At 34.0% G+C, this 27,190-nt stretch overlaps 1 protein-coding gene and 1 long non-coding RNA gene across 14 annotated transcripts in view; one reads left to right on the forward strand and one right to left on the reverse strand.

The window, feature by feature from the left end:
• Nucleotides 1-27,190, forward strand: part of LOC120533971 — an 89,066-nt gene that overhangs the window by 48,409 nt on the left and 13,467 nt on the right. The window lies entirely within an intron of this gene.
• Nucleotides 1-27,190, reverse strand: part of cadps2 (Ca++-dependent secretion activator 2) — a 795,011-nt gene that overhangs the window by 18,115 nt on the left and 749,706 nt on the right. For 12 of the 13 annotated variants that reach the window (XM_039761141.1, XM_039761136.1, XM_039761130.1 and 9 more), the window contains 2 exons: nt 27,140-27,172; nt 22,565-22,672 (listed from right to left, as the gene is read on the reverse strand). In XM_039761141.1, the coding sequence (XP_039617075.1) occupies nt 22,565-22,672; nt 27,140-27,172 (141 nt within the window). The remainder of the gene's footprint in view (nt 1-22,564; nt 22,673-27,139; nt 27,173-27,190) is intronic. The other variant, XM_039761132.1, reaches the window with a different exon arrangement.

Here is a 27,190-nt window from a genome sequence, read left to right on the forward strand (position 1 = left end):
CTAGGCTAGCTACATCTCTCTGGTACATGTCTGAGCATGGATGCTGCCCAGTCTAGAATCTAGGGACCAAGGAAATCTGAAATAACACAATTTCCTCAGCCATCTGTGACATTTCTGGAAAGATATGCAGCAGCAGAAGGATACTTCCAGTCCCACTGCTCAAAAGGATGGGAAAATAAGTCTACTATGGAATACTAACTAATGACTTTGTGAACAAACCATTAATGATATGAAATCTTAACTGCAGAAATCAATTTGACAACCAAAGCCTTTTTTATCTTACTACTTGTGTGACCTGAATGACATGTTGCCTAAAAGGCTTAGCAGGTTTGAGCTTTTGGGTAGTGGGGTCACTAGTAACAGTACTCTATTTAGGGCACTTAATCGGAAGTTTTCAAAATGTTAGAATTACTGCTGCTTTATTTGCAACAAATTTTCTTACCGTATACGTTGCCTTAAAAATACTGTACCATCTCCAACTGTTGCTTGATTTTAAACATTTAGTTTTGGGCCTACCTCATGCACCAAGTGACCTGGAATCCAATTACCTTCTTACTTCATTGCTATGAAATGCTAATAATAGATAACATTTTATAGCCTTTAGGTAGCTTGAGTGTTTGCTTCCCAGATTTCCTGCACTCTCTAACCATCTCCTACCAGTAAATGATACACATCCAAGGCAGACAGTAAACACAAGTCTAGAATAATGGTGACTCCCACTGTAACGTAAGTGACAGTTTGCGAAATATGTACATTCTGTGGCATGAACACTCCACTGGGACAAACAGGGCAACAAAAAAACACATTTTACAAGTATCTGTGCAAAATACAACTTACACCCATACCCTGGCCCCATAAAGATGGTTGTAAGTGTCCCTGGTTATTGACATTTTTTTCATTATCATGCAAATTGTGTCTGGACAGTAATCTTTATTTTTGACACCAGCAAAATGATAATTATTGACACAAGGTGGAAGAGAGGTCAGCATCCACCACTTTACATTGGAGAGACTTGAGGTGGAGAGAGTGGACACATGGCTTCTTGGCATTAACATCTCTAAAGGCTCTCGACTTGGACCTACCACATCACAGACCTGGCGGGGAGCGTTTGTGTTTTCTGAGAAGGCTGAGGAAGTTTGGTATGCCAAGCAGTATCCTCAGCAACTTCTACAGATGCACAATTGAGAGTATCCTTACCTACTCCATCATTGTCTGGTTTGGGAACAGTACAGCATGGGACCAGAAGGCCCTTCAGCAGGGTGTAAAATAGACGTAAAATATCATTGGAACAGCACTCCCTGCACTAGAGGACATCTATAACACCAGAGTTCACAGGCGCGCCCATAGCATTATTAAGGACATAACCCACCCACAACATGAACTGCTCATACAGCTACCATCTTTAGAGAATATTTAAAATGATTTAAAACAAAACAAATGTAAATTCATGTTGATTGATTTCAGACCATGACATATCTAAAAATATAACCCATCTAATCCAATTGTTTATTAAAAGAAGTAGTATTAACTGATGGAATTTATGGTGTGGTGGAAGGCATTAGGTGTAAAGAAAGTAATGAAACTCTTGGATTAAAATTTATTAAAGGGATAAATCCAAATGCAATATAAAAAAACAGTAGAATTTGAATCTTTCAAGTCTTTCATTTGAACGCCATGTAGAGTATAATTGTTGTTCCTTCTGTAATTTGCTTGTGCCAAAAACTATGTTAAATAACATATTACAGTTCTGGGTCAAGAATAACCAGTTGTTCAACCAAAGTCTTCCACAGCACAAAGAAAAAAACAGAGGTACATGTGATAGGGCATCCACATGTGGGGCTACTTTAAAAAGTAGCTTGGCAACTCTGGTTTCATCACTCCTAAGACACACGTCATAGAGACACAATGCAGTTCTATATCAAAAAGTTTTGTATATCTTAGAAAAGCAAAACACAATGTGTGGGAATCATCATAGCGATGTACTTCAGTATGAGAAAAATAATACTAAAGATATAACAATAAATCAAATAAAAGACAATGAATTTGAGACTATAATCAAATAGTAACTGCAACCATCCACATACTGAGTGCAGTCCCAGAGGTTTACTGTAATCTAAAAGGTAGGTTCAGCAAATGAATAAATAGATAGTTCCTACTTGGCTGCAATGTCTATATCAACCATATGATGGCAGCAACCAAATATCCTACTTTTTTTCTTATTGTAATTGTTCTTTTTTCAGCATTTGCAGTATATGATTATAGAAATACATGTCATTAACAAAGCAATTCAACTATGCTCAGATGAAGTCTAAACTTTATAGATAGATAGGACTAAGCAGAATTGCTTCCCAAACGTTAAGGCTGCAAAGCTACATAATATATTACTGGTTGCTCCAATAATTAAATTTACCAAGTTCAACTTTATTTATTACAGTTTTTTCTAGTTTTTGACTGTAAGTTTAAAAAAAAATTATTGTATGCTGATTAGTTAAAATAACTTTAAAAATCCCTGGATGGCATGGCGGGGAATTACGCAGTTCTACAGCGTCACAGCTCCAGGGATCTTGGTTAAATGGCTAACCTAGGCAGAAGTTGAGTCAGTACAAATTTGTTGTTATGTAAGGACTATGATATTAAGGGTTCAATGGTGGTCCCTGCCTGGTTATCATTTTTGCCAGGAATGACCCTGAACACTATGGGCACTCGTGGCTCATGTCGGTATTAAGTACTTTTGAAAAAATTTGAAATGAAAATTCCCTATCGGTATTTACTGCTTTACTTTGCTGAATATATTAGGCTCTATCATTCTGAATTTCAAAGAAATTGGTTAAAATTGTTAACTTTTATATGGCAACTTAAAATTACATCTAGATATTTTAAAATGCAATTCAGTTCAGTACAGATATGGTAAAATCATTTCAAAATATATTGAATTAAATTCCTCCATTTTAGGAAATGTGCAATGCATGTTGAGATATGTTCAATGCACACTAAGATATCTGAAACTCATCTTGAGATATTTTAAAATCCTATCCTGTCATATTTCTTATTTTTCCAATATGTCTCCCTACCTAAATTAAGATATCTCAAAATGAATTTAAAATACCTTAAAAGAAAGAGGAAGCGATATGGAAATCTTGAAATATATTTCAGATGGTCTTGAATAATGGACATGATGTTATTACAGTATCTGGAAACATATTTGATAATTGTATTTTAAATATTGCATCTCAAAAAGATATTCCAATGTTTTTAAAGTGTATTTCAGATGGCCTGAAATTAAAATTGAGATATCTAGAATGCATTTTAAAATGTGTAAAATGGAGGAGTTGATTTTTTGAAGATATCATAAAATGATTTTAAGATGCTGAAAAACATTTCAAATATCACAAATGTGAAGATATGTTACATTACTTCATTATATTTGGAGATATCTTGAAATAACAACCAGTCCATTATGGGCAATAAAATAAAAATACTTTCTTGTGCAATTTAAAATATCTTAAATGGATGTTATTGTGAAATATAGTACTTTAAACTGACAAGAAATCCAATGAAGCCATTTTGAGATGTCTTGAATTACATTTTAAAGATATCCTGGAATTATAAATAAGGTTATTTGAAGATACTATTTCAATAAGTGTTTTTGAGATATCTCAGTGTACCAAGATGTAATTTTAGGATATCTTGAAATATACTGAGATATTTGAAATTTAGTAAAATCAGATGACTATAACCAATTTTGAAACATCATTAAAATGTATTTTGTGACACTTATAAATACAGTCAAATTTTGGTAAAAACCTTTTTAAGATAAAGTCAAAACTCTAACAGTCACTAGAGTGCTTTATTAGTTTATGTATTTTGTTTGTTATCTTAAACATGTACATAATGAAAATAATGACCTTATACAGATCTACTCTATTTGTGCTTTGCTTTCCCTTTACATAAACTATTTATTGCAAAAGTATCAGCTTTGATCTGACTTTGATAAAGACTATAAAAGAGATATAGATTATAGATATAGACTATAAAGATAAGAGACTATAAAATTAGTCAACAATTACTTTACAAAGAAGAATCCACAGAAATAATGGTAAAGTAATAAATGTGAGTGTTCCATTGCATGAGCAAATTCTACATCCATGATTCTGAGCATACTGTTAGCACTCAACATATTGATGAATACAGTACTTGAGAACTATGGTCTGAAACACCAGCGGTCAGATTTACAAAACTTGTACAGGAAGAAAAACAGGCATGTGTGTGCGCGCAACATTTTATGCAAAAGTCAGGGATATACAAAAACAAAGTTAACAAGAAAGCTTGCGTATATTTGTGAAAAATGTGATTCATCCATAAGCAACATTTTGGAGAACATGGGAAAAGGTGACACCCTTTATCAAGCAGGGAAATGCAGCCAAACCAGTTAAATGACAACTCATATGTGTAATTATATGACTGAGCAGTTATTACAATGTGTGTTGATGTGAAAACATGACAAAAAATGTGACAAATTGATGAATATGATGTACAGACTCTATTTTACTTCCTTTTAAACAGGACCAATGCTGCTTATTTGCACTAAAGAACTTTTTAGTTTTTCATCAGTTTATATTTGCTACCTGTGGACAATTCTAAGGATTAGAAACCAAAACACAGAAAAAAACATAAGAAAAAGGTGATTTAGTAGCTCCTCTATAAAATTACAACATAATTTTTTTTGTCCATCCCATGGACCCTAAGTCTTCACAAGAAGTGCAGGTGTTGATCAATCCTAGAAGAAACATACTCCACATGATAGACCCAATGTAGCCGACTATCAAAGTAAATACCCAAACACTTGTAATATGTTACCTGCTCAACTCTCTCTCCATTAATAAAATCTGAACTAAGATCACCAAATGAAGTTGGATCAAAGATTAATTCTTTAGTTTTATTAACACACAAATCATATGTGATGCCAAGATGAGACTCACATATGCCATGGCTCAGTAGCCTGGAATAACCTAAGATTATCTTATTTCAAGGCAAAGTAGCATTGGAGACAACTTGCCGAAGGTGCTGTACATGATGGCTGGCTTGTTCGTAAAGTAACTGGTTGAACCCTCAGTCTCTCACATCTTGTTACACTTCACCAGATATTCTTTCAACCAGACAATTTAGATTTCTTCACTGCTCACAGGTTGTACAAAATTCCACCTAATATTGCTCCACTTGCTGCTTCTGTTCACATTCAGGTTTAGATCAAGGGGTTAGCCAACAAATTACATAGCAATACTTTATAACAGTGGTTCCAGTTGTGCATGGAACTGATTCTTGGACTTCATCTAGAAACTCTGTAAGATGTATGTTTTGTTTCACATAAATTACAATGGTGCCAATTTATTATTTTTGACAATACATGATATGATTCCTGACTTGGAAGATATATTTGCTTCTGTTATGCAATGAAGAAATAACATTTATGTTGCAATGATTAACTAGGAAGAACACAAATAGGTACTAGTCTCTAAATATATTTGAAATTTACTATTATATCAATTTAAATCTAAAATATATAGTAGATGGTTTGAATGGTGGTACCTCCATTATAAATCTCATGTTCTTTAGTGTTGCTATGTGTGTGAATGTTGTCTGCAAAGGCCTGGAGCCCCGTAAAGGTCTTGATCCTTCCCAACTAGAGTAGGCTCTGTTCCCAGTATTAGTATCCAGTATTAGCCCTAACTGGATATTTTGAGGTTGATGATGGATGGATGGATGTATGCACAATAAAAAACACTTTTGCTATTTAAGAGCTCTTTACTTCATTGTTTTAACTGGTTCACATATATACTGATATGAACAATAGATATATAGAAATAAGTTTGTAATTAAAACAGGTATAATAACAGAAATACACAGTTACTTGGAAAGGAGATAAATGTAAACTACTTTCTTTACATAAAAAGGCAACTTGGGTAGAAATGCGTGTTACTTGATGACTTCACAATTACAAATTTGGATAAATTTATATTTGTATTTTGCTCAGCTGTGTCCCTATTTAAAACATATTTACTAAGAAAGATATTATTTTTCCTACTTAAGGCTTGAAGATTGTGTGACAGTAACAACTTAGGTTTTAAATAGCTTGTAACAAAGATTGTAATCTAAGCAAAATACTGTGTACAGCTGGCATTGCCAGCCGGTCAGGTAACTGACTGACGTGACAAAGAATTAAGGGAAGAAAAAAAATAAAAAAAGACAAGGCTAATTATCTGCCAGGTAATGCCTGTGGCAGTAAGGATTATTGCTTATTCAACATACTTGGTATTTTCACCGCCCTTTTTTGTAACATGCTTTTTGGATAGAATCCATTCTAATGCTGAAATGTGTCAATTTTAGACAATATAAAATGCCTATATGATACTTTGACATGAAAATGTAATTAACAACTGACACAGCAGTCATTACAACTAAACAGCTGATGGTAGTGATAAGGATGTGTGCTGTGCTTAGGAGGAATTTGGCATTCAATCACACAGATAAAGTTCTGAAATGACAAATTAACTTGACTTCACGTAAACTGCAATTTCAAAATATTTATCCGGATACAAGCTACTAGGCAGAATACAACTTCAGCCTTTTTTAATGTATTGTTGAGTTTAAGGATGTTCTTTAAGTGTAAGGATAACCTCCCAAATGATCCCTAATGACTGATTACTAACATCACAGTTTTTCATCAAACACATGGCACCTAAGGGTGTTGTGTAATACTACCAAAAAAGAATCAACATTTGCAGTTCTATGAGGTAATGTAGATTCTAGTAATTAGTTAATGATACAAGAATTATTTTTAGAAGGACAATACAAATGAAAACTTGCAAAGTTTGATAAAGTGACAGGTGGTTCCTTGTGTACTACCCTAACCCAGAACTAAGAAACCCATAACAAAGTAACTAAAGAACAAACAGAAAGAAAGCTGTAATTGCCACCATGGGCCAGATTATGAAGAGTTTGAACATGCCCATATGAAGAAGTAGCTTGTACATTTACCCACAATCTAAAATACTGTTTCACAACCACAAGAGACATCTCTCTGGCACCTCCCTAGATTCTCCCTACACTACATTCTGGTTACACTATCTACCATGTTTGGCCCATGCCCCAACTTGCCTCCTGACTCCATGTTCAAAAGGTATTGCAATGATTTTATACCCCATCAAGGAGCTACTTTTGGAAATTCCCCAAAACCACATCCAGGACCAGGAACACTTCAATAAAGTCCTATTCACTTCAACACTACAGCTCCTTCTATATCCTTGTACTTTTATTCCAGACATCACCTTACCAGCCATGTAATGTATTTACATATAATATTGAATAAGTGCTAGACTACTATTTTAATGCAAAGTCATAATTATATCCAGAACACTATGCATTTGATAGAACGTCACAAGTACAGCAAAAAACTGGTCCTGTCTTGTATTTACTAATCTGAAATGTACTTGTAACTGTGAATGTATACGGTAAAGCCAAGCTTGATCAGTGAAGAGATCAATACTCAAGTTAGATAACTTATTCCTCTTTAGCCCTTTTAACCTATTGTTGCTTATCATCTGTGCACAAATGGGAGCCATTATGTAGAAAGCTGCTCTCCAGTTTATTCAACTCATTATAAGCAAGTGATGATTCCACTGGCATTTCCATTATAGACACAGCAGGTTCTGAATCCTGTCGTATGCAGTAAGTGCACTTAAAGTATGTTTCCAGTTTACCTATCATATTACTTTTTTCAGACATGTTAAAGCCATACTTGTACTTGGAGATCTATATACAGTGGTACCTCGGTATACGTCCTTAATCCGTTCCAGATCCTTTGACTTATACCAAACAGGACGTACACCAAACAATTTTTTTCCGTAAGAAATAAAGGGAAAATGACTAATCCGTTCCCATGAAAAAAATCCTATTGTTATTGGCATATTATACATTGATGGGGTTGTATAAAATAATTTAAACACTGCTTAATACTAAAATACATAAATACAAAACCAATTAGATGAAATAAATGAAAATTTAACCTCAATTTACTTTTTAATAACGTCTTTGTTTTTCACAATCGTAGATACTGTCGTTCTCGGCATACGGTATGCAGCAGCCATGTCCCGGATACGCATGCCACCTTCATACTTTTCAACAATCAATTCAAATTTATGCAAAAAAACACAAAAATCACATGAAAATTCACAGAGAGTTATGGCGCAGGTTGTTCACTGAATGCTAGCAACTGACGTACTGACGCTTGTGGGCAATCATGGCTTTGTCTCGAGAGAGGTAAACAAAGGTAGTGTAGTGTTCTCTAGATTGAAGTAGTGACACACTCAGAATAATGTTTCGAATGCTGTTTATTTTGAACCATGTTTAACCAACTCTCCATACAGAGTGCCTTCTAAACCACACCCCTCCCTCTGGCAGTCATACGTCTCAAAAGACGCAGACTATAGCAATCAATACCCGAACATAAAGCAATGGACAAAAGCATCATTGAACAATCATATACAACAGGTAGCACGTGAGCTGTTTACTGAATGCTAGCAACTGCGGTACTGACACTCGTAGGCAGTCGTGGCTTTGTCTCGAGAGAGAGGTAAACAAGGGTAGCACATGAGTTGTATTCCAAACAAAGGTCGCATACCAAGCAAAATTCTTCATGTCCAAACTGGACGTATACCAAGTTGGACTTATTCCAAAGCGGACGTATACCGATGTACCACTGTATGTATGTGTATATATATATATATATATATATATATATATATATATATTGAAACCTGAATGGAGTGCAACAGTCCTTCCCCACATTTGATGTATATTTCTATATCTGTCCAAGGTTTTTGATTTAGATATTGGTCAATCTGGTTAGCAGAAACAAATACTGTATATCCATACAATTTGAAGCAAAATATGACTGGCTAGATATGCTCATTAAGGGCAAATTCCTTCAGATTATCTCAGTGAGCAGTTTTAATGCAGCCATTTGCTCAGCAAAACCTGAGAAGCACTGAACAGTTTTCACAGTGGCAGATGTACAGTACTACTTTGTTTTAAAACAGGACATAGAAGGGCACAGTTTAGATTTATCAAAGTATAAGCAACAAAACAGGACAGTTGTTTTAAAACAGTAGTACCAATGTCATATTGTTTCACAATAGAGTGCAAAGCTAGTTTATTACCTAGTCACCTTCAGCAACAGCATGTGTCATAATTGTATATTACCATGAAAAGACAACACACTTTTTTTTAGATCCAATCAGATGTTAAAGTAAGGACAGAAAATTTGCTTTTTGTTGCAAAATACTTAACTACTATTCTAATTTGAACTGCTAGGCAGTAAGAAATCATGAGCAATCTGGAGTTTCAACCTTTCACATCTTCTTCTGAATGTCATTTATATTCTTGAGGACGCTGCCTTGGATTAATGAGATATCTAAATGATAACAGCGGATGCCTGAAGTCTTTCTTGAGTAACCCAATATAAATCCATTTATAACTACTATTATAGGTGACATAGGCACAGTTATTGGTTAACAGAGGACTACAGTTTATTATTATGTTCATTTTGCCTACCTAGTGGCAGCTGAAATTCCCACTCAAGGAATCATAAGTCACAGGAAACACTTTCAGCCAGCATGGTATTCTAAGAGTGCCAGAAAAAGCATCTTATCGAATGTTTACTCCCTCACCAGGTGGCCTCTGATATATCTTATAATGTCCTATGTTATTCAAACTACAGGTCTAATGTTCTGAAGATTAAATATAATGTTAAACTTGCTGGCTACTCCTTTATATCATAAAATACTGGAAAATTTACTGACAAAAAAGGTTTGCTTTTACATATGGTTAGGGTCTGGGAAAACCCAGGAAGAAAACAGTTCACAGAAAGTACCAGTGACAACCTCATACCCCAATGTCATGCAACTAACCACAAAAAAGTCTGGATACTTGGAATGAAAATTATGTATAATGACCGGGCAGCACTGCTAGTCAGCTTTGTCCTGAAGCTTATCACAAATGTACACTAAAGGCACTTTGTATTGCTTAGTATAAGTTGCCACAGAGCTGTCACAGCGTTATTCAGACATAAATTGATTGCCCTTTTAATCACGAAGCAGTAGTAAACAGGAGCGTAAGAACACCATACTTAAAGTACTTTAGCAGCACTTTTTTTACAATTACATTGAACAAAGTCCCATCCCTAATAAAGGAAACTTAGAGATCTGTGCTTTAAGGCCTATAGATTCTGCTATACAGCTTGTTAAGTAAAACTTCAACAACTTGGCCCTTCTGATGCAATATGAGCCTCTTTTACTCTCCGCTCTAAAGCAGCAAAAACAATTACACTTGTTAATTAGCCAGGATACAAATCGCCACAATAAGCATCAAAATTCTACAAATGAAGCATTATATAATATACAACATATAACAATTCTAAATAACAATGGAGAACAATACCACCCATAAATTTGAAATGGTAGTGTCACACTTCAAAAAATAATAATGACAAACAAATTACAATATTTTAAAATCTTTTCTATGCTGTTCACTGTGTATTCTTTTGTGTTTAATTCATCCTGTAGAACAAAATATTATCATGGAGATGTAGGCAATGTCTTTCAGCATACTGAATAAAACCATTTGCTGCTTCAATATAAAACAATTGCAAACTATGGTGAAGTGTTCATTTAAGTGAATTCAGTAGAAAGGCAGCTTTTTAGAAAGAATTGTTCACATTCTCTTTTTTCTGCAGTGTTACTAATACACAAAACACAATAACACATCTTATGGACATGTGCTGTCGCTGTCAGATATTAATTTCTTTTTGATTTCTTCTGCTTATTGCCTGGAGCTTCTAGCTTCTAGGCTCTTGAACAGCCGCAGTAATCTGACATTTAATTGTGGTAGTATGAAAGAAAGTGAAAGACACATTCAATGATTAAAAAAAAAGAAAATGCTTATGCTTTTTTTCAGACTGGCATAAGGCTTCTTCTTGGCAGCCATACTATATTTGCCTCTCAAGGCTACAGCTTTGCCTTTTATAAGAAAATGAATAGTATTTCTCTAAGGGTGTTGAGCTAATCTTTTCTATCTAACATTCTGCAATTAGTTTTCTACCTCTGAGACTAGACTCATTTAACTGCAATCTTTGTATGAAGACACCATACTGCACTGTAGGTGATGAAAAGTTGAATGAGGGAAGGTAGTTAATAATGTTCAAATAGTATGTTTTATTTTGGTGAAGGGCCAAAGAAATGAGAGCAACAGCATTAAAGAAATGTAAACATGCAGACGTGACCATGCACTTTAAAACTATGGGAAGAATTAACTAGTAAAAAAAAGTTATAAATACTCATTAAAAATTAATATATTTTCATATTCATAAACTCTTATTGGAAACACAGAAGATGATAACATTTCTAAAAGGCTATTTTATCTGTAAGTCTGGTAATTAATTAAATATTGTTAAAAATGTGATGGACTAATAATGGACTGGAGCTCTCCTGCAGTCTATTTACTACTTTGTATAGAACTTTCTTTACTAATTAAGCATGTTCCATGAGAAAAAAGAAGCATATTACTTCTTAGTAAAGTCCATCCACCCATTATCTGTACCTGCTTTGTCCAGTGCAGGGTAATGAGAGCCAGAGGCTGTCCTGGGAGCACTGGAAACAAAGCAAGAAACTGTGCCAGAATAAACATGAGCTTATCCTGGGGCATGCCTGCCCACACTCACCTACTCACATTCCAAGCTTATTAACCTAACGTGCATGTCTGTTTGGTGGGGGAAAAAAACTAAAATAAGGGAAGGACATACACACCTAACACAGACAAGGAACAGGCTAGAGATTCAAAGCTTGTTTCCTAAAGCTAGCTATAGTGCCACTGTACCATTTTACAAGGTCATATACTAGCAGCCTATGGTATTTTAAGCTGCCAAAAAGGAAATGCATTAAGGGAGGGGTTGAAGGGGTATACATGACAATAGATACAAAAACAAAATACGTATGTAAACAATACCTGTACTAACGGATGTTTCATTTTCTAAGAAAGATCAAACTGCAATGTTTTTCAACTTTTACAGAGTTAAAGTTCTCAATTGGCAAAGAATTAAAGATTTCAAAAGCAACACATGCCAGAAAATTGCTTTTTCTTGGGGAATTCCAAAAGAATTGTTTTAAAATGTAATATTTTATTTACCTACAGTATATCACTTAAGTATTCAATGTTATTTTGGGGAGGCTATAGTTTGAATTCAGGGTGGTGGTGGGTTCCAGTGCATATCCTGAGAGGGTGAGTGGCAAGTCAGGGGCTAAACCTACTCCTATCTACTCTTACAACGGCAATTTATATAAAATACTGTACAAAGTCACAGGCCACTAAAAATATTTTTAGTTAGTTATTTGTATAATGTTTATTTGTAAAGTCCTGTACAAGGAAGGTGGTGTCAGCCTCAAAACCTCTTAATAAAAATATACCAGTATTTGTATAAAGAGGAACAGATTATTTACTTTATAAATATATACAGTAAAAAAGGCAGTTATACCAGTTTTATACATGCCTTTTCCGATTCAGAACCACTATAGAATGTTTTTTAAGTTTTACATTAGTAGTGAGATGTGAATCAAAAGGACACCTTTTATTGGCAAACTAAAAAGATTACAATATGCATCTTCAGGCAAGATGAGTTGCATCGAAGGCTTGCATATTGTAATCTTTTTAGTTTGCCAATAAAAGGTGTCATTTTGATTCATTTCTCACTACATTCATGATGGCTAACATGGTACAACACCCTACTACTACAGGTTTTACACTAGTAAAATACTTCAAACGCAGCAACATATACCATATGTTTAGAAGGAGAACAACTGAATTCCAGGTATTCTTCCAAGGCCAACATGTTCTGTCATACTTAATTGTTAAAAGAAACAGGGCTAGAATACACAGCAATGAACATTAATATTAATATAATTCAAGAAATGTGAAATACATGTAGAAAACATGAAAAACATACTTTTATATTTTAGAACACATCCAGACATTAATTAAAAATCAGTTGGTGCAAATATTTGCATAGCCTAAACAAAGTCATATAATTTGGGCATCATAGACAGAGCTGGCCAACTGGATATTTTGTGCGTAATAAATTTTCACAATTAACGGGATCAAATGACATACCAATAAAACGCATGCCTCAAACACCTGCATCTATGGTATTTCTGCATTCATCTCACAGTATCTGGACCCATATATTAAGAGTAACAGAATCTATACTACATAACTTTCTCACCATTGAAAATGTATTTATTTTGTTTGTTTAACATGCATGCTCTGTTTATAACCAAACCTATTGGTAAATAATCCATAAGCATTAGTGTTCAGTATTGCCGATACTCGTCACCAGTAAAAGTTATGCCCAAAAAGACAACAAAGCATTTCTTTTGAACTGATTTGCAATGTCTTAAAAGATAAAACTTCTGAGCAATATTAATTTAATTGTGATTATTAGCACATAATATAATGGTAGATTATTCAAAAACAAAAGCTTAATGAAAAAAGACTGATTTTTTAAACGATTATTCTTTTTTTTGATATCCTGCATTCAGGAATATATATTCAAATTTCCATTAAAATGATGCAAATTTTTTGACAATCTAGTAATGTAATATAATTATACTTGAACATACTGCATCAAATATAGTCGTATTTGCCTTTATTTGTTTTAATTATCTTTAAATTGAAAGGCGACACTAATGGACTTATTTGTTTTCATATTGCTCACTATACTGCATAAATTATATTTACTTTCAGCAATACATGACCAGATGCTGACAATCTCAGATTTTTATGAGGAGTTTAGTTAACTCCTAAATTATCTACTGCATTCAATTTAATAAAATACCATAAAAAACTGCTGTACTCTTTTGGCAATTTTACAATACAGATAATCCTGGGCTTCTACTGATACACAAGAAAAGAAAGACCGATGCAAGACTAAACGCTTCAACATAAATGCGACTCTGAGAAGCCCACTTAACATTTCCATGTTAAACATTGCAGACTACTGAATATAACAGTGTTTTTTTGGCATGCTTTTCTTTTAAAAAAGCTTCGTCTTATAGGTACTTATGGCCTTCACACTATTCATACTTTTACTGTGAAACAACCCCTTAAGGATTGGGACATTGGTCTGATGCATGGCATGTGTACCTCAATAATCCTTAGAAACATGTTGTATGGAAATGAGTGCTCCTGATAGAGTTACCTATGGTAAATTGATCCAAGGGTAGTTTTCAGACTGAGAAAAATATCAATGTCCTGCATGACATAACCTCACCTTGAATAAGCCTCTGAGTAGTATTCACTGGTGGGTGACCTATACAGACCAGTCAGGCTCAGTTCAAAAAGGCTACATAGAGTCTTCACATGGGATCATCCCTCACAAGGGTCAAGTGTAACATCATTTGGGTGTCTGGGAGGATTGGGATGGATCAATACAAGACTTGGTGATGTAAACAGGATCTAGTTTTACCTGATCTAAATCAAAACAGTGAATTGGAACAGTACAGCTATGCTAGGTATATATTGCACATAACAAGAACTACGTTCAAACACAAGAATGCTGATGAATGATTCTAGTACCTTAGGCCAAAGGACGATGAAGAAGAAGGTTAGCAGTCTTAAAACTGGCAGGACTATACATTATTTCAGTATACCATTAATAGAAGTGAGTTCTGATTATGTAAACGAGTTCTACTCCAAGCTCCAGCTTTGGACTTTGTGCCAAGAAGGGACTTGATCCTACCTGTTGGTTATTTCAAAGCCCATATTGGAGACATACATGATAATGGTCTTAACTGTTCACTCTTCACTCCAATGAACAACTTATCTGTTAAAAATATCTTATTTCACAGTTTGCTCAAATACCAATAAACATCATGCTGTTAGCATGGACTATTTCCTAGTCAATGATAGTTCCCATATGTCACTCAAGTGCATGCAATGAGGGGACAAGACTGCAGATGTGATCATTATCAGTCAAAGGATCTGCTTCAAAGAAATGAGAGTTGCCACGGATAAGCAAACTCTTTTGCAGCCTTAAGACAATCTGCTAACACAGTGCAAAAGGCAACAGAATATTCAGGAATAGTGAATGAATGTGGCAAGGATTTATGACCATTTTGAGACAAATACAAGTATGGCTAAATGAGAGCCTAGAACTAATTGAACAGCACAGACAATACAAAATGAGAAATATGTACAATACAAACAGTTAAACTGAGAAATCAAATGCCACCAGAAACTAGAATGAAGCATACTGGAATAAGATTTCCAAATAAATAGACTAAGCAACCCACCACCATGAATACCATACTCTACATAGAAGACTTCAAAGACTCAGTGGTAAGGTCCATGCAGAAAATGACAATAGTTGTAAGTCAGACAGCACTTTCTTTAAGCAATAAAGTCTATGGCAGAATTAATTTCAAAAGTTCTACAATGATGAGATACCTGACCTAAAGCAAAGTGAGCCACTGCTGACAGATGTGCATCAAAACGGCATCTCTGATATCGAAACAACCATTGAATAAATTATTGTTTTCTGATTCTAATGATATTTGATAAAGCCTTTTTAGAGGATGCCAAAATACTGAAAACTGGTAAGAATTCCCATGTCTAACATCTGCAATAACTTCTTTGTTTGATAAGGCACTAAGAACAGATCCGGACTATCTGGAAAAGCTGAAAAAATGTTCTTATTTACCAGAAGGTAACTGCCTTGACTGAACAAATTACAATGTTTTAGTTAGCAAGGTATTTATAAGTATTAATGAGCGATATAATGTACATGAATTTGAATTTAAGGCAAAACTCAGTGTTTTGTTTTACAAAAAAAAATGTGCCAGCAGTAAGAAGAAAGGCATTCAGTTCCTGTCTGGAAGTATTTTTATGCATTAAATCCACATACAGTATGGCTGACTATCATTTACTATTTAAATGAGGACATCCAAGTGCCTCATTTCTCGTTACATGTAGACATTTTTTTGAGCCATCAGTTGTGTGCTGTAGCTGTTCTGGTAGTACAGTATATATTATGATGCCCATGTTGCCAATTATAAAGAAAAATGCAAAAATGAACCAGAAACAGAAAAGAAAGTCTTGAGTTTCACAACATATGAAGTAAGCACATCCTCATATTCATTCCAAAGAATCAAAAAACAGGAAAAGGTGGTGGTTAGGTAATAAAGTGGGGTGGGGTGGTGGGGTTGGCGTCTTTTCTAGGCAGTTTGTTTTCCTGCACATGTGTACAAAGGTGCATTATGGTGTGTCATATTGTGGAAAACACGTAGTATGTCACATTCATAAAAAAAACAAAACAAACTGATGTGTGTTAAACAGCTGTGGGAAAACAACACAGATAAAAACAGAAGTACAAACAAGACTTTTTAGAGCAATATTATTTGCTTTCCATCCCACAAAACTTTCAAAAACCCCAAAAAGTAACCACTTTTTATGAGTTTTGTATTTCACAATAGAAAAACTAACTTTAGTGTCAGTTTTATGAAACTGTATACATATTTAAACTTGCCTGTTTTGTTCAACACAAAGGATTATCAAATTGTGCTTATAGCAATTACTGGAACAAATTAGACATAAAGAATATGATGAATTCTGAAATAATCACAAATGTTGCAACAAATTTTTAACATTTAGTAAGTTAATGGAGGAATGCATCAGGTGAGGCAAATTGCCCAAACTTGATCTATTTGACTACACATCTGCACTTGACAATGTTCACTATCCGGAACAATGAAAAGCTTTGATAGCAGAACTGGTAAAACTGTAGATACATGATGATTCAAGCTGTAGAATATCCATCAAAGATGAACTTGCAGAGGATATTCCAGTACACACAGGCATGGGACCACTGCTATTTAGTGCTGTCATGGATATACTATCATCAGGAATGTTTTTAATGTCAGATACAGTGCTTAATTAGTTGAAGACCACCTTATCATAGACCTTATGTTTACCAGCAACTGCTGCATATAAGCTACTGAGGCCTCCTGCATCCTCCATGTCATCCAGAATCATGCCCACCCATTTGGATTAAAGACAAAAGCAGATGAGACAAAGGTGTAAATGACAGATGGCTCGCCCACGTCAGGTAAATGAATTTAAATAATTTGGCTCAATAGTGCAAGATTAGAAGAACACATCAACAGCTGATATATAAAGAGCGATAGGATCTGAAACAAAAGATTATAAGGCATGTGATGGAAATCACCTATAATTATCTCAATAAAGGTACACAACTTCTACTGGACTGTCTTCTCAATTACTTTATGTTGCAGAATCATGGACACTCCTACATAAAGAAACTCAAAGTTTTTCAGAGACTACACACAAAATGAAGAAAGCATGCTGCTGCAATTGGCTTAAAATACAAATAGTGACTGCTTAGTTTTTAATTTTATGCTGTGTACAAAACAATCACTTCTCACTCAGGTGAATATGGATTTCCAAGACATGGGGATACAAAAGTGTGTACACCTGTCAAGTATTCTTTGTATTGTTTGGCAGATACTGTAATTATATATATATAATTATATATAATACAGAGAGAGAGAGATGACAAAGGGAGTACTTAAGGGTTTTTTTCTTCTATTCTATCTTGACCTCTGCTCTCTATTAACACAGCGTATATATATATATATATATATATATATATATATATATATATATATATATATATATATATATATATATATATATATACTGTATATCGTACATTACATGTAAACTGGATGAAAAAAAAAAAGCTGTGACTTAAAATGGTTGCTTCTATTCAGTAACATTTCCTGGTGAAAATAACAAATCAAACATATTTTCACTTTTTTACTGTTTACAGCTAAAAAATACTGACAAATATTTTCCACATATCGATAAAGGACATAAATGTGATAATGTATATTTTAATATACAGTTTTAAAAATGAAAAAAAAAAACTTCAAAAAATAAATAAATAAACTTGCTCCAACATGTTGTTTGGGAATCAAGCCAACAACATTTCATTTCAGTTTTGGAAAAAGTATTTGTACATATGCCACAGTTGCTGCTGATGACACTGTCACACTTTCATAGAAAAAAAAGCCAAGTGGAGGCAAGTAAATATTTAAGATCAACCCAACTCCCACGTACATACTGTTACAATTACAGACTCCCCTGCATATTGAAATGTTCTGCGTGTCAAACTTTTAATTAACTAAAATATATTGCATTTGATTTGTAACATGGTTTATAATGGTGATGTTTCTTATCTAATTTATTTAGCCTTCAATGCAAATAAATTAATAGTAGCGGAATTAAATAGGGTTAAAAATGGGTAAAGTCAGTTTGCTATAAATCCCGGGCACACATATCTTTTCTTTTTATTCATGCTTTTTGTTGTCCTTTGAATAATATACTATATTATTCTTTTATTACCTCCTCTTTTATAAAGTGCAGTATTTAATTTCTTATGTTCTTTCTAGTCATTGTTTCTGTGATAATCTTTGTCCTCTGTATGTTGTGACCACTTCCAGGCATACATAAGTTTGTAGTAAACTCAGTGTCCTTTGCTGAAGCATCGGTGTTTCGCTACATCTGCTTAGCTCTCTGTCATTTCTTGATGTTTTGGAGTATCACTTATGGAGTAAATTAATTTTCTGATTTTTATTTGGCTTTTGGATCTCTTTCTGTTTTTTAGTTTACGGAATACAGACTGGTTTTGCTTCTGCTTTTTCCCTTTTTTAAATTTTTTTTTGTTAATAAAATATTTATATATGGGAACTTTGTCATTGTCAACCATTTTTTTTTTTGTTTTAATGATTCCCCTCTCCCTTTGTTCAGCCTTGGCTTCATTTTGGCCTGTGTAGTTCATGAAGCCTGTATCTTGAGTTTAGGACCAGGCTAATTTTGTGTCCCTTTTTTAAATGGCAAGGGCAGAACAAGCATAATAAAAAGCAAAGCCTGTTAAAGTCATCAAAAACAAGAATAAAGCAGAAAGAAAGAGGCATCAAAAAGGTACACCTAAAAGGAAAACCTACATGCAAAAAATAGTAGCATTTAATCTGGAAATCAAAAGCTAAAAACAGTGCCAAAGTCCAATAAACCAAAAAAATGAATAAATGAACTTATGAAAGTGAAAAGCTAAAGTTTTAGTCCAAAAAGAATTGAGAAATGAAGGAGATGAACAACAGCAGAGATACCAACATCCACCACCCTCCTTAAAACCAAGTTATATTTGTTTTAAATATGTCTGTATTGGCACTAACAGGCATGGTTTGGAACTACCATGGTGTAACTTTTAACTATATTGCCAAGAGCTTCACAATATATTGTTATACCATTATGTTCTATATGAATCACTTAATTTTGCAAAAAATTTGGCCAAAACACAGTTATATTAGTGGAGTATTATTCTAAATTACATGTTCAAAGTTTTTTTTTTTCTATACAATTTATTTTTACTGCATTGTAGTGGTAACAGAAACTCAAACCTTAAAATGTATGAATACAACAGTAGCAAGCTTATGTTAAGTTGTAATATGGTGAAAGAGCGTAAAGATTTAGTTATATTAGTACAGAGGCCTGTAAGACTCCTTTCACGTATGCTATTTTATTCACAAATAATTTATTGGGAAAGACTATGAGTAAACACGTAAATGTTGAAGAACTTGAAAAATAGATCCAATGTTGCAATGGGCTATTGAGATGAAAGAGGGAATCTGCCACCATTGCTGGAGTTAACCTTGGCAATGTTCAGATTTTTAATGTGTGGAATTTATTGAAATATAAGCAGTGTGGCACCTGTCTCATTCTATCTTTTTATTGTTATGTATCAAAAATGGATTTTAAAATCAAGAAGTCAGAGTTTGCATTTTAATATTCATTATTGCTATTTTAGGTCAACTAAATTTAATGTAGTGACTTTGACCTGTGAGAAATCAGTTGGGAGCAGAGCCACGCATATTAGATCAACATAAAATGAGAAAATGCACAGCACAGGTATGGACAGCCCAATGAAAATTTAAATATATACACTCTGTATCTGATATATTACTACTGTGGCTCAGTTTATAAGACTTCTGCCTCACAGATCCAGTTGCCTCAGTTCAAATCCCATACTTGGTTGTTGTCTATGGGGAGTTTAGGTATTCCCTCTGTCTGCATGTTTCCTCTCATATCCTTAAAGATATAAAAGCTGGGTGAACTGGTTATTCCAAACTAGCCCAATGTAAATGTGTGTGTGGACCCTACGATGGACTGGTACCCTGTCCAGGGCTTATTCCTGCCTTGCACTCAGTGCTGCCAGGCTAGACACCAGTCCTCCTGCAACTCTGAACTGGCATAAGTGAGTTTGAAAAATAATGGTACTTTGGTCATACAAATGTAGAAATATTCACACACACAGACACATACAATTACACATAAATGGAGTGCAAATTAAAAGCTATTTTTCTCAGCAGTTTAACATCTGCAAAAGTGGATGTTTACCTTCAGACATCACAGAGGATTTCACTTATAGAAATAGTATTAGAAAGATGAGAAATAAAAGTAAAGAAAAAAAAATGAAGCATATGCTAGAAGAATGAATGTAATTCCAAACAAAAGCTAATGTAGTTGATATGTATTTTTATTAAGTGAGTGCCAGCTGGATGGATGATAATTATTCTACCCCTGCAGGGCATCAACACTTTTATAAAATCCTTGTTTTCACACATATTAACAGTCAGCCTATTAGACACATACAATATTTTTTCTTTCTTCTGTACAGCTGCTAATCATTGTCTACTTGTTGGACATGGGAGGTAAGTCTCATTTTGACTGTCCACTATGTTAAGCAAAAAGCAGTTAGAAGACTGTCCTAATAACTGTTAGAATTTCTCTGTTAATAGCATCTAATGTACATGTTACACTGATGACTGCATAGCTGTTATCAGATATTTGTATTTTTAGTTATTAAAAAAAATCTAATGGTAAATACAGCTATGAAGTAAAAAGTGTATTTAAAAAGTATACAAAGTAAAAGCATTAAACAAGACAATTCCTATTGTAATGGATTTTAGAGTTGCATTCTTTAGTGTTGAAAGTTTAATAATTCCTCATGTTAAAATTGTTCATTTAACTCAGGTGCCCAAGATGCTTTGGTCAAGACTTTACTATTGTGCATGAATTCATTAGGTTAAAATGATATAATAGGGATAATGAGAAATATTTGCCATAAAAAGACAGCGTTCATAATAAAAGTAATGATACATGTTTTAAAGTGATTATACCCCCCCTTTTTATATCATATATAATTTATTTGGCATGACACAAATCATTAGACTAATCTGTTATAATAAAGTCCATTACAATATAAAACAACAAAAGGAAAAAAGGTGAATTTAGGGGTGATATTTTAGTGGAATCTTATCTTTGAATATAAAAAAAAAATTAATTTAAGAAGGAAAAAAGATTTCACAAATGTATTATGGTTAAAAGTATAAGCAGACATATAGCCTCACAATGCATTTGCCAAATACAAAATATGATGATGAAGGTACAACCATTCAATCATCTGACTAAATTATAAATAATACAGCATTACTCAGGAATTGTTTAATGCATTTTTCCCACATCATCAAAGCAACATATGATGAGGAAAGCGTGCTCTGCTAAAACGAGAAGTGGACATTTCAACATTATCATACCATATTTGTAAAAAATGAATAGCGCAATGGCCTTATTACAACATAAAAAAATTAGGAAAATCATGCAGTGCTAAGAAATTAATTTCAGCAGCAAAATGAAAAAAAAAAATCAAACATATTCTTTGATTCATCTCTGGATGTTGCATGTCCAACTATCAGTTACTCAAAATAACTCGGCATCATATCTAATGTTAAGTATTTTTTGTATTATATGTGTGCATTTATTGCCACATGTTAGCCAATAATAATAAAGTGCAATTCATAACTTGAAAAAATGATTTTGAAAAGGTTTTCTTTTATAGTTTTGTGATGAAAGGTAATGCATAATGATACGTCATTAAATACTGTTTATTGAAAATACATAGATATGAAAAATATGATTGGCTTCTGTCATGTCAGATTTGCCTGCTAACCTATGTACATATTAACTTTCAATTTAATAACAGGTTCAATGGATTTTTTTTTTTTTATCTCCTAAGGAGTGAATTATTTCTGCTTTTCTGCAGTAAAAAAATAAGGTTCCACGAACTGTGAAAAAATAATCCTCCAGTGTCTAATTTTTTATCTAAAAATTGATTACTGGAAGATCCTTAAGATGTCAGAACAGTAGTTATATAACATACAGACATTAGATCAGGTTGGCATGCATTTGTGTAGAACAGACAGGATCCACAAAAAGAGTACCTCAGCAAGCTTGTAGTATGGAACAGCTCAAAATGTAACTTATCATCCTAAGAAATCTCTCCCACATCAGGAATTCAGCATGCCTTGCAAGGGTAGTAACTTACATCAAATACTTTTTCTATATATATTTCCTCATTGACCTTGTCTCGAAGAATATCCTGGTTCTGCCGTACAAATGTAATGTATGTGTCTGCCAAATCCATCCCTGGCTTCTGAAACAAAGAAAAACAAAAAAGCCAATCTGTGTTATTTATATAGAGATGTCACAAGAAAGACATGTTGAACTGCTGAACTTGAACCCCATTATCAAAAAGTGCGAACTGAGGATGTACTACTGTTACTAAGGAATATAAAACAACAGATCCACTTTTGATATTTGAAGGATCATGGGAGTTTGCTAATCTAATTTGTTGGTTCTCTGTTTATTCAGACTATCATGTATGAGTTGCTACAAATTAATGCCAGTAAGTCAAATTCATTTTGGATGAGGTTAATACAGTGCACTTTCTTGCCACCCATTTGGAATTTTTTTTATTAACAGACTACAAAGGAAAAGCCATTATTTTGAAAGTATCTTGCTGGGGAACCTAAGAGTTTTAACCTTTTTGTCATCTTGGCCTTATTGGATTGTAATGCTTGACTTGCAATGGAGTGGTACCAGGAGAATACGAGGAAGTCAAGACAAGAACTAAAACCTCTAAATCTAAGGTCATAATATTTGTCTGAAAATGAGTGACAGATTTTCTGCATTCAAAGAAAAAGCATCTTTATCCATTTAAGGAGTTAAATACCTCTGGGTTTTGTTCATGAGTGAGAGTAGAAAACAGCAGTGTTCTGCCAAAGCCAGTGAGTTCTTTGAGAACACCATGAGATAAAACGTAAAGTACTTTGTAATACAGATTCCCTGCCTATTAAATCAAGCCAAAATCTGAATGTTTGTAAGAAGGTTTTAAGTGGCCTATAGAATTTATTGGTTTTCTCAGTAAAGGCAGGAGTAAATGAAAGATTTCCTAACCATACAGGTCAAACATATTCCTCAGATGATTAGATATTCTACCTAATTTATATTTTATGCATGAGGAACCGGTAAGTATCAGTATGTTTACATAAAATGATTTATTAAGTTAGTCTTTATTTTACATAGTATGTCCGTTTGAAGTGTATTTGTCCAGCAGCATGCATACTGTGAATGTTGTAATTAGACAGTGGTGGGAAAGCAAGAGCTACAATTTAGATTTAATTTTTCTGACTAAATTACCTCATTATTGTCATCCTTGCTCATGAGTTTTGGTTAATGACTGAAAAAGTGAGATTGTGGTTGAAAGTGAGAAACAATCATTTCCCAGTGAACACAATACACAATATTGTGGAGCTTAGTTTCCACAGCATGGCAAACATAGGAAGCCTCATAGTAGGCCCTATACTAGGTGGTGATAATTTCCTAAGAATAAGGGGTCATTAAGTGGAGAATAGGGACACATGCAAGGATTACTATCTCTTGGCTGTACTCAGAGAATCCTGCAATTCTATGTAAGTAGTTGGAAAGCAAGGTCTGGTTTCCACAGTAATGCTTGACAACACATAATTTCTAATCAGGACAACAGTACAGGCATTTCTGCTTAAGTAGATACCTGATTAGACATTTTCATGAGATTATACAAGTCCTTTTTAAATTGCTGTGAATTATCTTTATTTTAGGATCTGTATGGGCCCCTACAAAGACATTGCAAAGAATTACACAGAATTCAGTAAAATATCACTAAAATAAAAGGTAAGAATAATAAGAAGAATGAAGTTCAATCAATGTGTGCATTAATTCCACACTAACAAAGGCAAGGGGTTTAAATGAGCCACTTAGAACTCCTGAAAGGTTCAGCAGGGCAAACCTGAGTGTACAATACAGTAACAAAGCACACTTAGTTGCAACTTATTTGCTGAGGATTTTAAAACCAAAGTGGTCTACAGGAGGAAAAAGACAACCATCATTGGTGAAGTTCACAGACTGAGCAGCAGTCATGCTTTTGACTGATGGGATTTATGCTGCATGCTTAAAAACACAAGGCATTCGTTGTACAGAGGAAAAATACAAGTAGACAGTATACTGTGCGCAATAATATTCAATTGTCATTTCAAAAATATGGAACTTACAAAGAAAAACACATCAGATTGGGAGATATAAACAGAAAAACACGTTTTTCACTGTCAAGTTTTCGTATATGTCAAAAACAGGTTACTAAAACAGTATTCATAGTAATGTTTTATCTTTGGAATGCAAAATGGCAATTTAAAAGAAAAAAAATCAATTACAAATGTTCATTCCTGTCAGATTTCTGCATTTGGCTCATTACGGTTCTCATTTGCAATACACAGCTCTGGATATACAAGACGCTCTCTGCATTGTGCTTCCCCTCCTCCACAGCCTGTCTACCTGTCGCCAGTGCGCAGACATATGGGAATTTCACACCTTGAGAATTTATTTTTTCATGAAGTTTCTAATGTGAATCTGTGGCTAATTATTAACGAAAAACACGTAAGTTAGAAGAGTAATTGCAACAGCTGGAGAAAGTTTCTAATTAGCGTTCAATCTCCTTTAAACAATTTATTCTCGGTTTAAATGTACTTGGGGTAATTATCTGCAATGAAATGCTAACAGGTTTTCTATGCCATTTGCTCTGTCTGCTTAAATATATGCTGAGGCAAGACAGTAAATCATTGTTCCACTGTATATGGCAGAATGAGAATAACCCACCATGGAATGTCACCATGACCCTGTAAATGAATCCTATTTCCTCAGAAATGTGTCATGTTAAAAACAGCAAAGTTGAAACATGGGTTGCATTTTAACATTTTGTTTTGAACTAAAGAATGTGTGAAACAATTTCATATTGCATCATTATAGTTATATGATGTACAAGATATTTTCATTTATTAATAATGTTGGAATATTACTTTTTTTTTGTAAAGCATCATGATGTATCAAGCTCAATTTAAGGACAAAACTATTGCAAATCTGAATTCATCAGTTTTGATTATTGTTCATTTAAATTCGTTACATTGAAACATGAATATCCATTGCAACCTATTTTCTTTAGAATTAATCCTTACATATGTAATATAACAATATGTAATAGTAACACTATTGCCTTAAAAAAGCATAATTTCAGGTTTATAAAATTTTAAGAAGTGTAACTTTTCTAATCATGTAGAAAAATGTAAATGCTTTCCCAGCTGCTGTACCTCATTCCTTTCTGTTTGCTAAGCACATAAACGGCTTCCACAGAAGTTGAAGTGGCAACTATCAGGCAACAGAAAAAACACCTCAAAAACGCAGCCCTAATTATTTAACCATTTTGTGTCCCGCTTGTAATTAGTAGTTCAGTGCAAAGCTAAATTATGGCAAAGACGTTACCAGTTGAGAGGATGAATGACTTTTTTTTTATTTTAACATTTTATTGTCTCCACCGCATTTCCAAATACACATCTATGCTTTTTATGTGCTAAATGAATATTAACAGCCCCCAAACTATATTAACGACTTAAGTTGCAAACAAAAAAAAACAATCAAAAGCAAAAACAAAATGTGAGTTTTAACTCTGACAACTTGTGTTGCTCTTTGTTCATACAAAATGGGGTGAGCGCATGAATTTGGCAGACTAACTCTAAGGAAGTGTTTATAAACAAAGAGCTGGCTGAAATACTTTACACAGCTGATATTAGCAGTTAAACAAACCTGAAAATCAACAGGGTTAAATAAGGGTGTACACCTCAGAGGATTAACTTAAGGTTGATTACTAGTCAACCTGGACAGTTGAACATGTTGTGTAAAAAGAAATGAAAAAGAAATAAATCCTTGATAATTATATATCACATATACTATCACTTCCTGCTGCTACAGCTAATCCCACAGGTGCTGCTTTTACATGGCTGCCCGTTCTCTTGTAGGTGGGTCTTTCTCCTCAACTGTTTTCCCAGCAACAGGCTTTAAAATATAATAAGTAGCTTAACCTTTTGTGAGGAGGGTCACAAGTATGTTCTCAGTGAACAAGAACATTGTCATGCTTCCTTTTTTCTAATAGGCATAGAAAATGTTAAAACATTTGGTTCCTGTTGAGGTTGAAGCTACATTATAATTTAAAGTATTGTGGAGGCTCACCTGCATTACAGTTAGACATGCTCTGCTGCAAAGAAAAGATTTTGCACCTGAAGTACTGGGACTTAAAAGAAACGTTTTCTTTTATTAGACAAGTTAAAAAAAATGACTGGACATCACTTGCTGACTGAGCTCTGCATTAGTAATCAACATCTACTAAACAGGCACTAAAGGGCAACAAATTATTTCCATATAGGCTAGTTTATCAAATCTGCTGTTGCTGATTTTCCATTAAATTAAATGGTGACGGTTGCTGCTTATGCATCAATCCATCCATCCATTTCCTAATCCTGCTTTTGCCATGTTAAAGTTCAGGTGAGCTGCAGCCTGTTCTGGAGGCACTAAGCAAACGCTGGGGTCAAAGTTGAGTTCAACATGTCACACTCATCGACACAGGCAACCACCTTACTGTTACTGGCGCAACTTAAAGTCACCAAATAACAAAGTAACATACACAACTCCAGGATGGGGAAAAAAACTTTTTGCTTTACCAGCTTATTCTTATTATTTAAAAGCAAGATATACTTACAGGAACATCAACATATTTTGCAGCTGCCTTTACCTGTGGAGGAAAAAAATT

This window comes from Polypterus senegalus, chromosome 8 (genome assembly GCF_016835505.1).
Source record: "Polypterus senegalus isolate Bchr_013 chromosome 8, ASM1683550v1, whole genome shotgun sequence".
In the NCBI taxonomy this organism is placed as follows: domain Eukaryota; kingdom Metazoa; phylum Chordata; class Cladistia; order Polypteriformes; family Polypteridae; genus Polypterus; species Polypterus senegalus.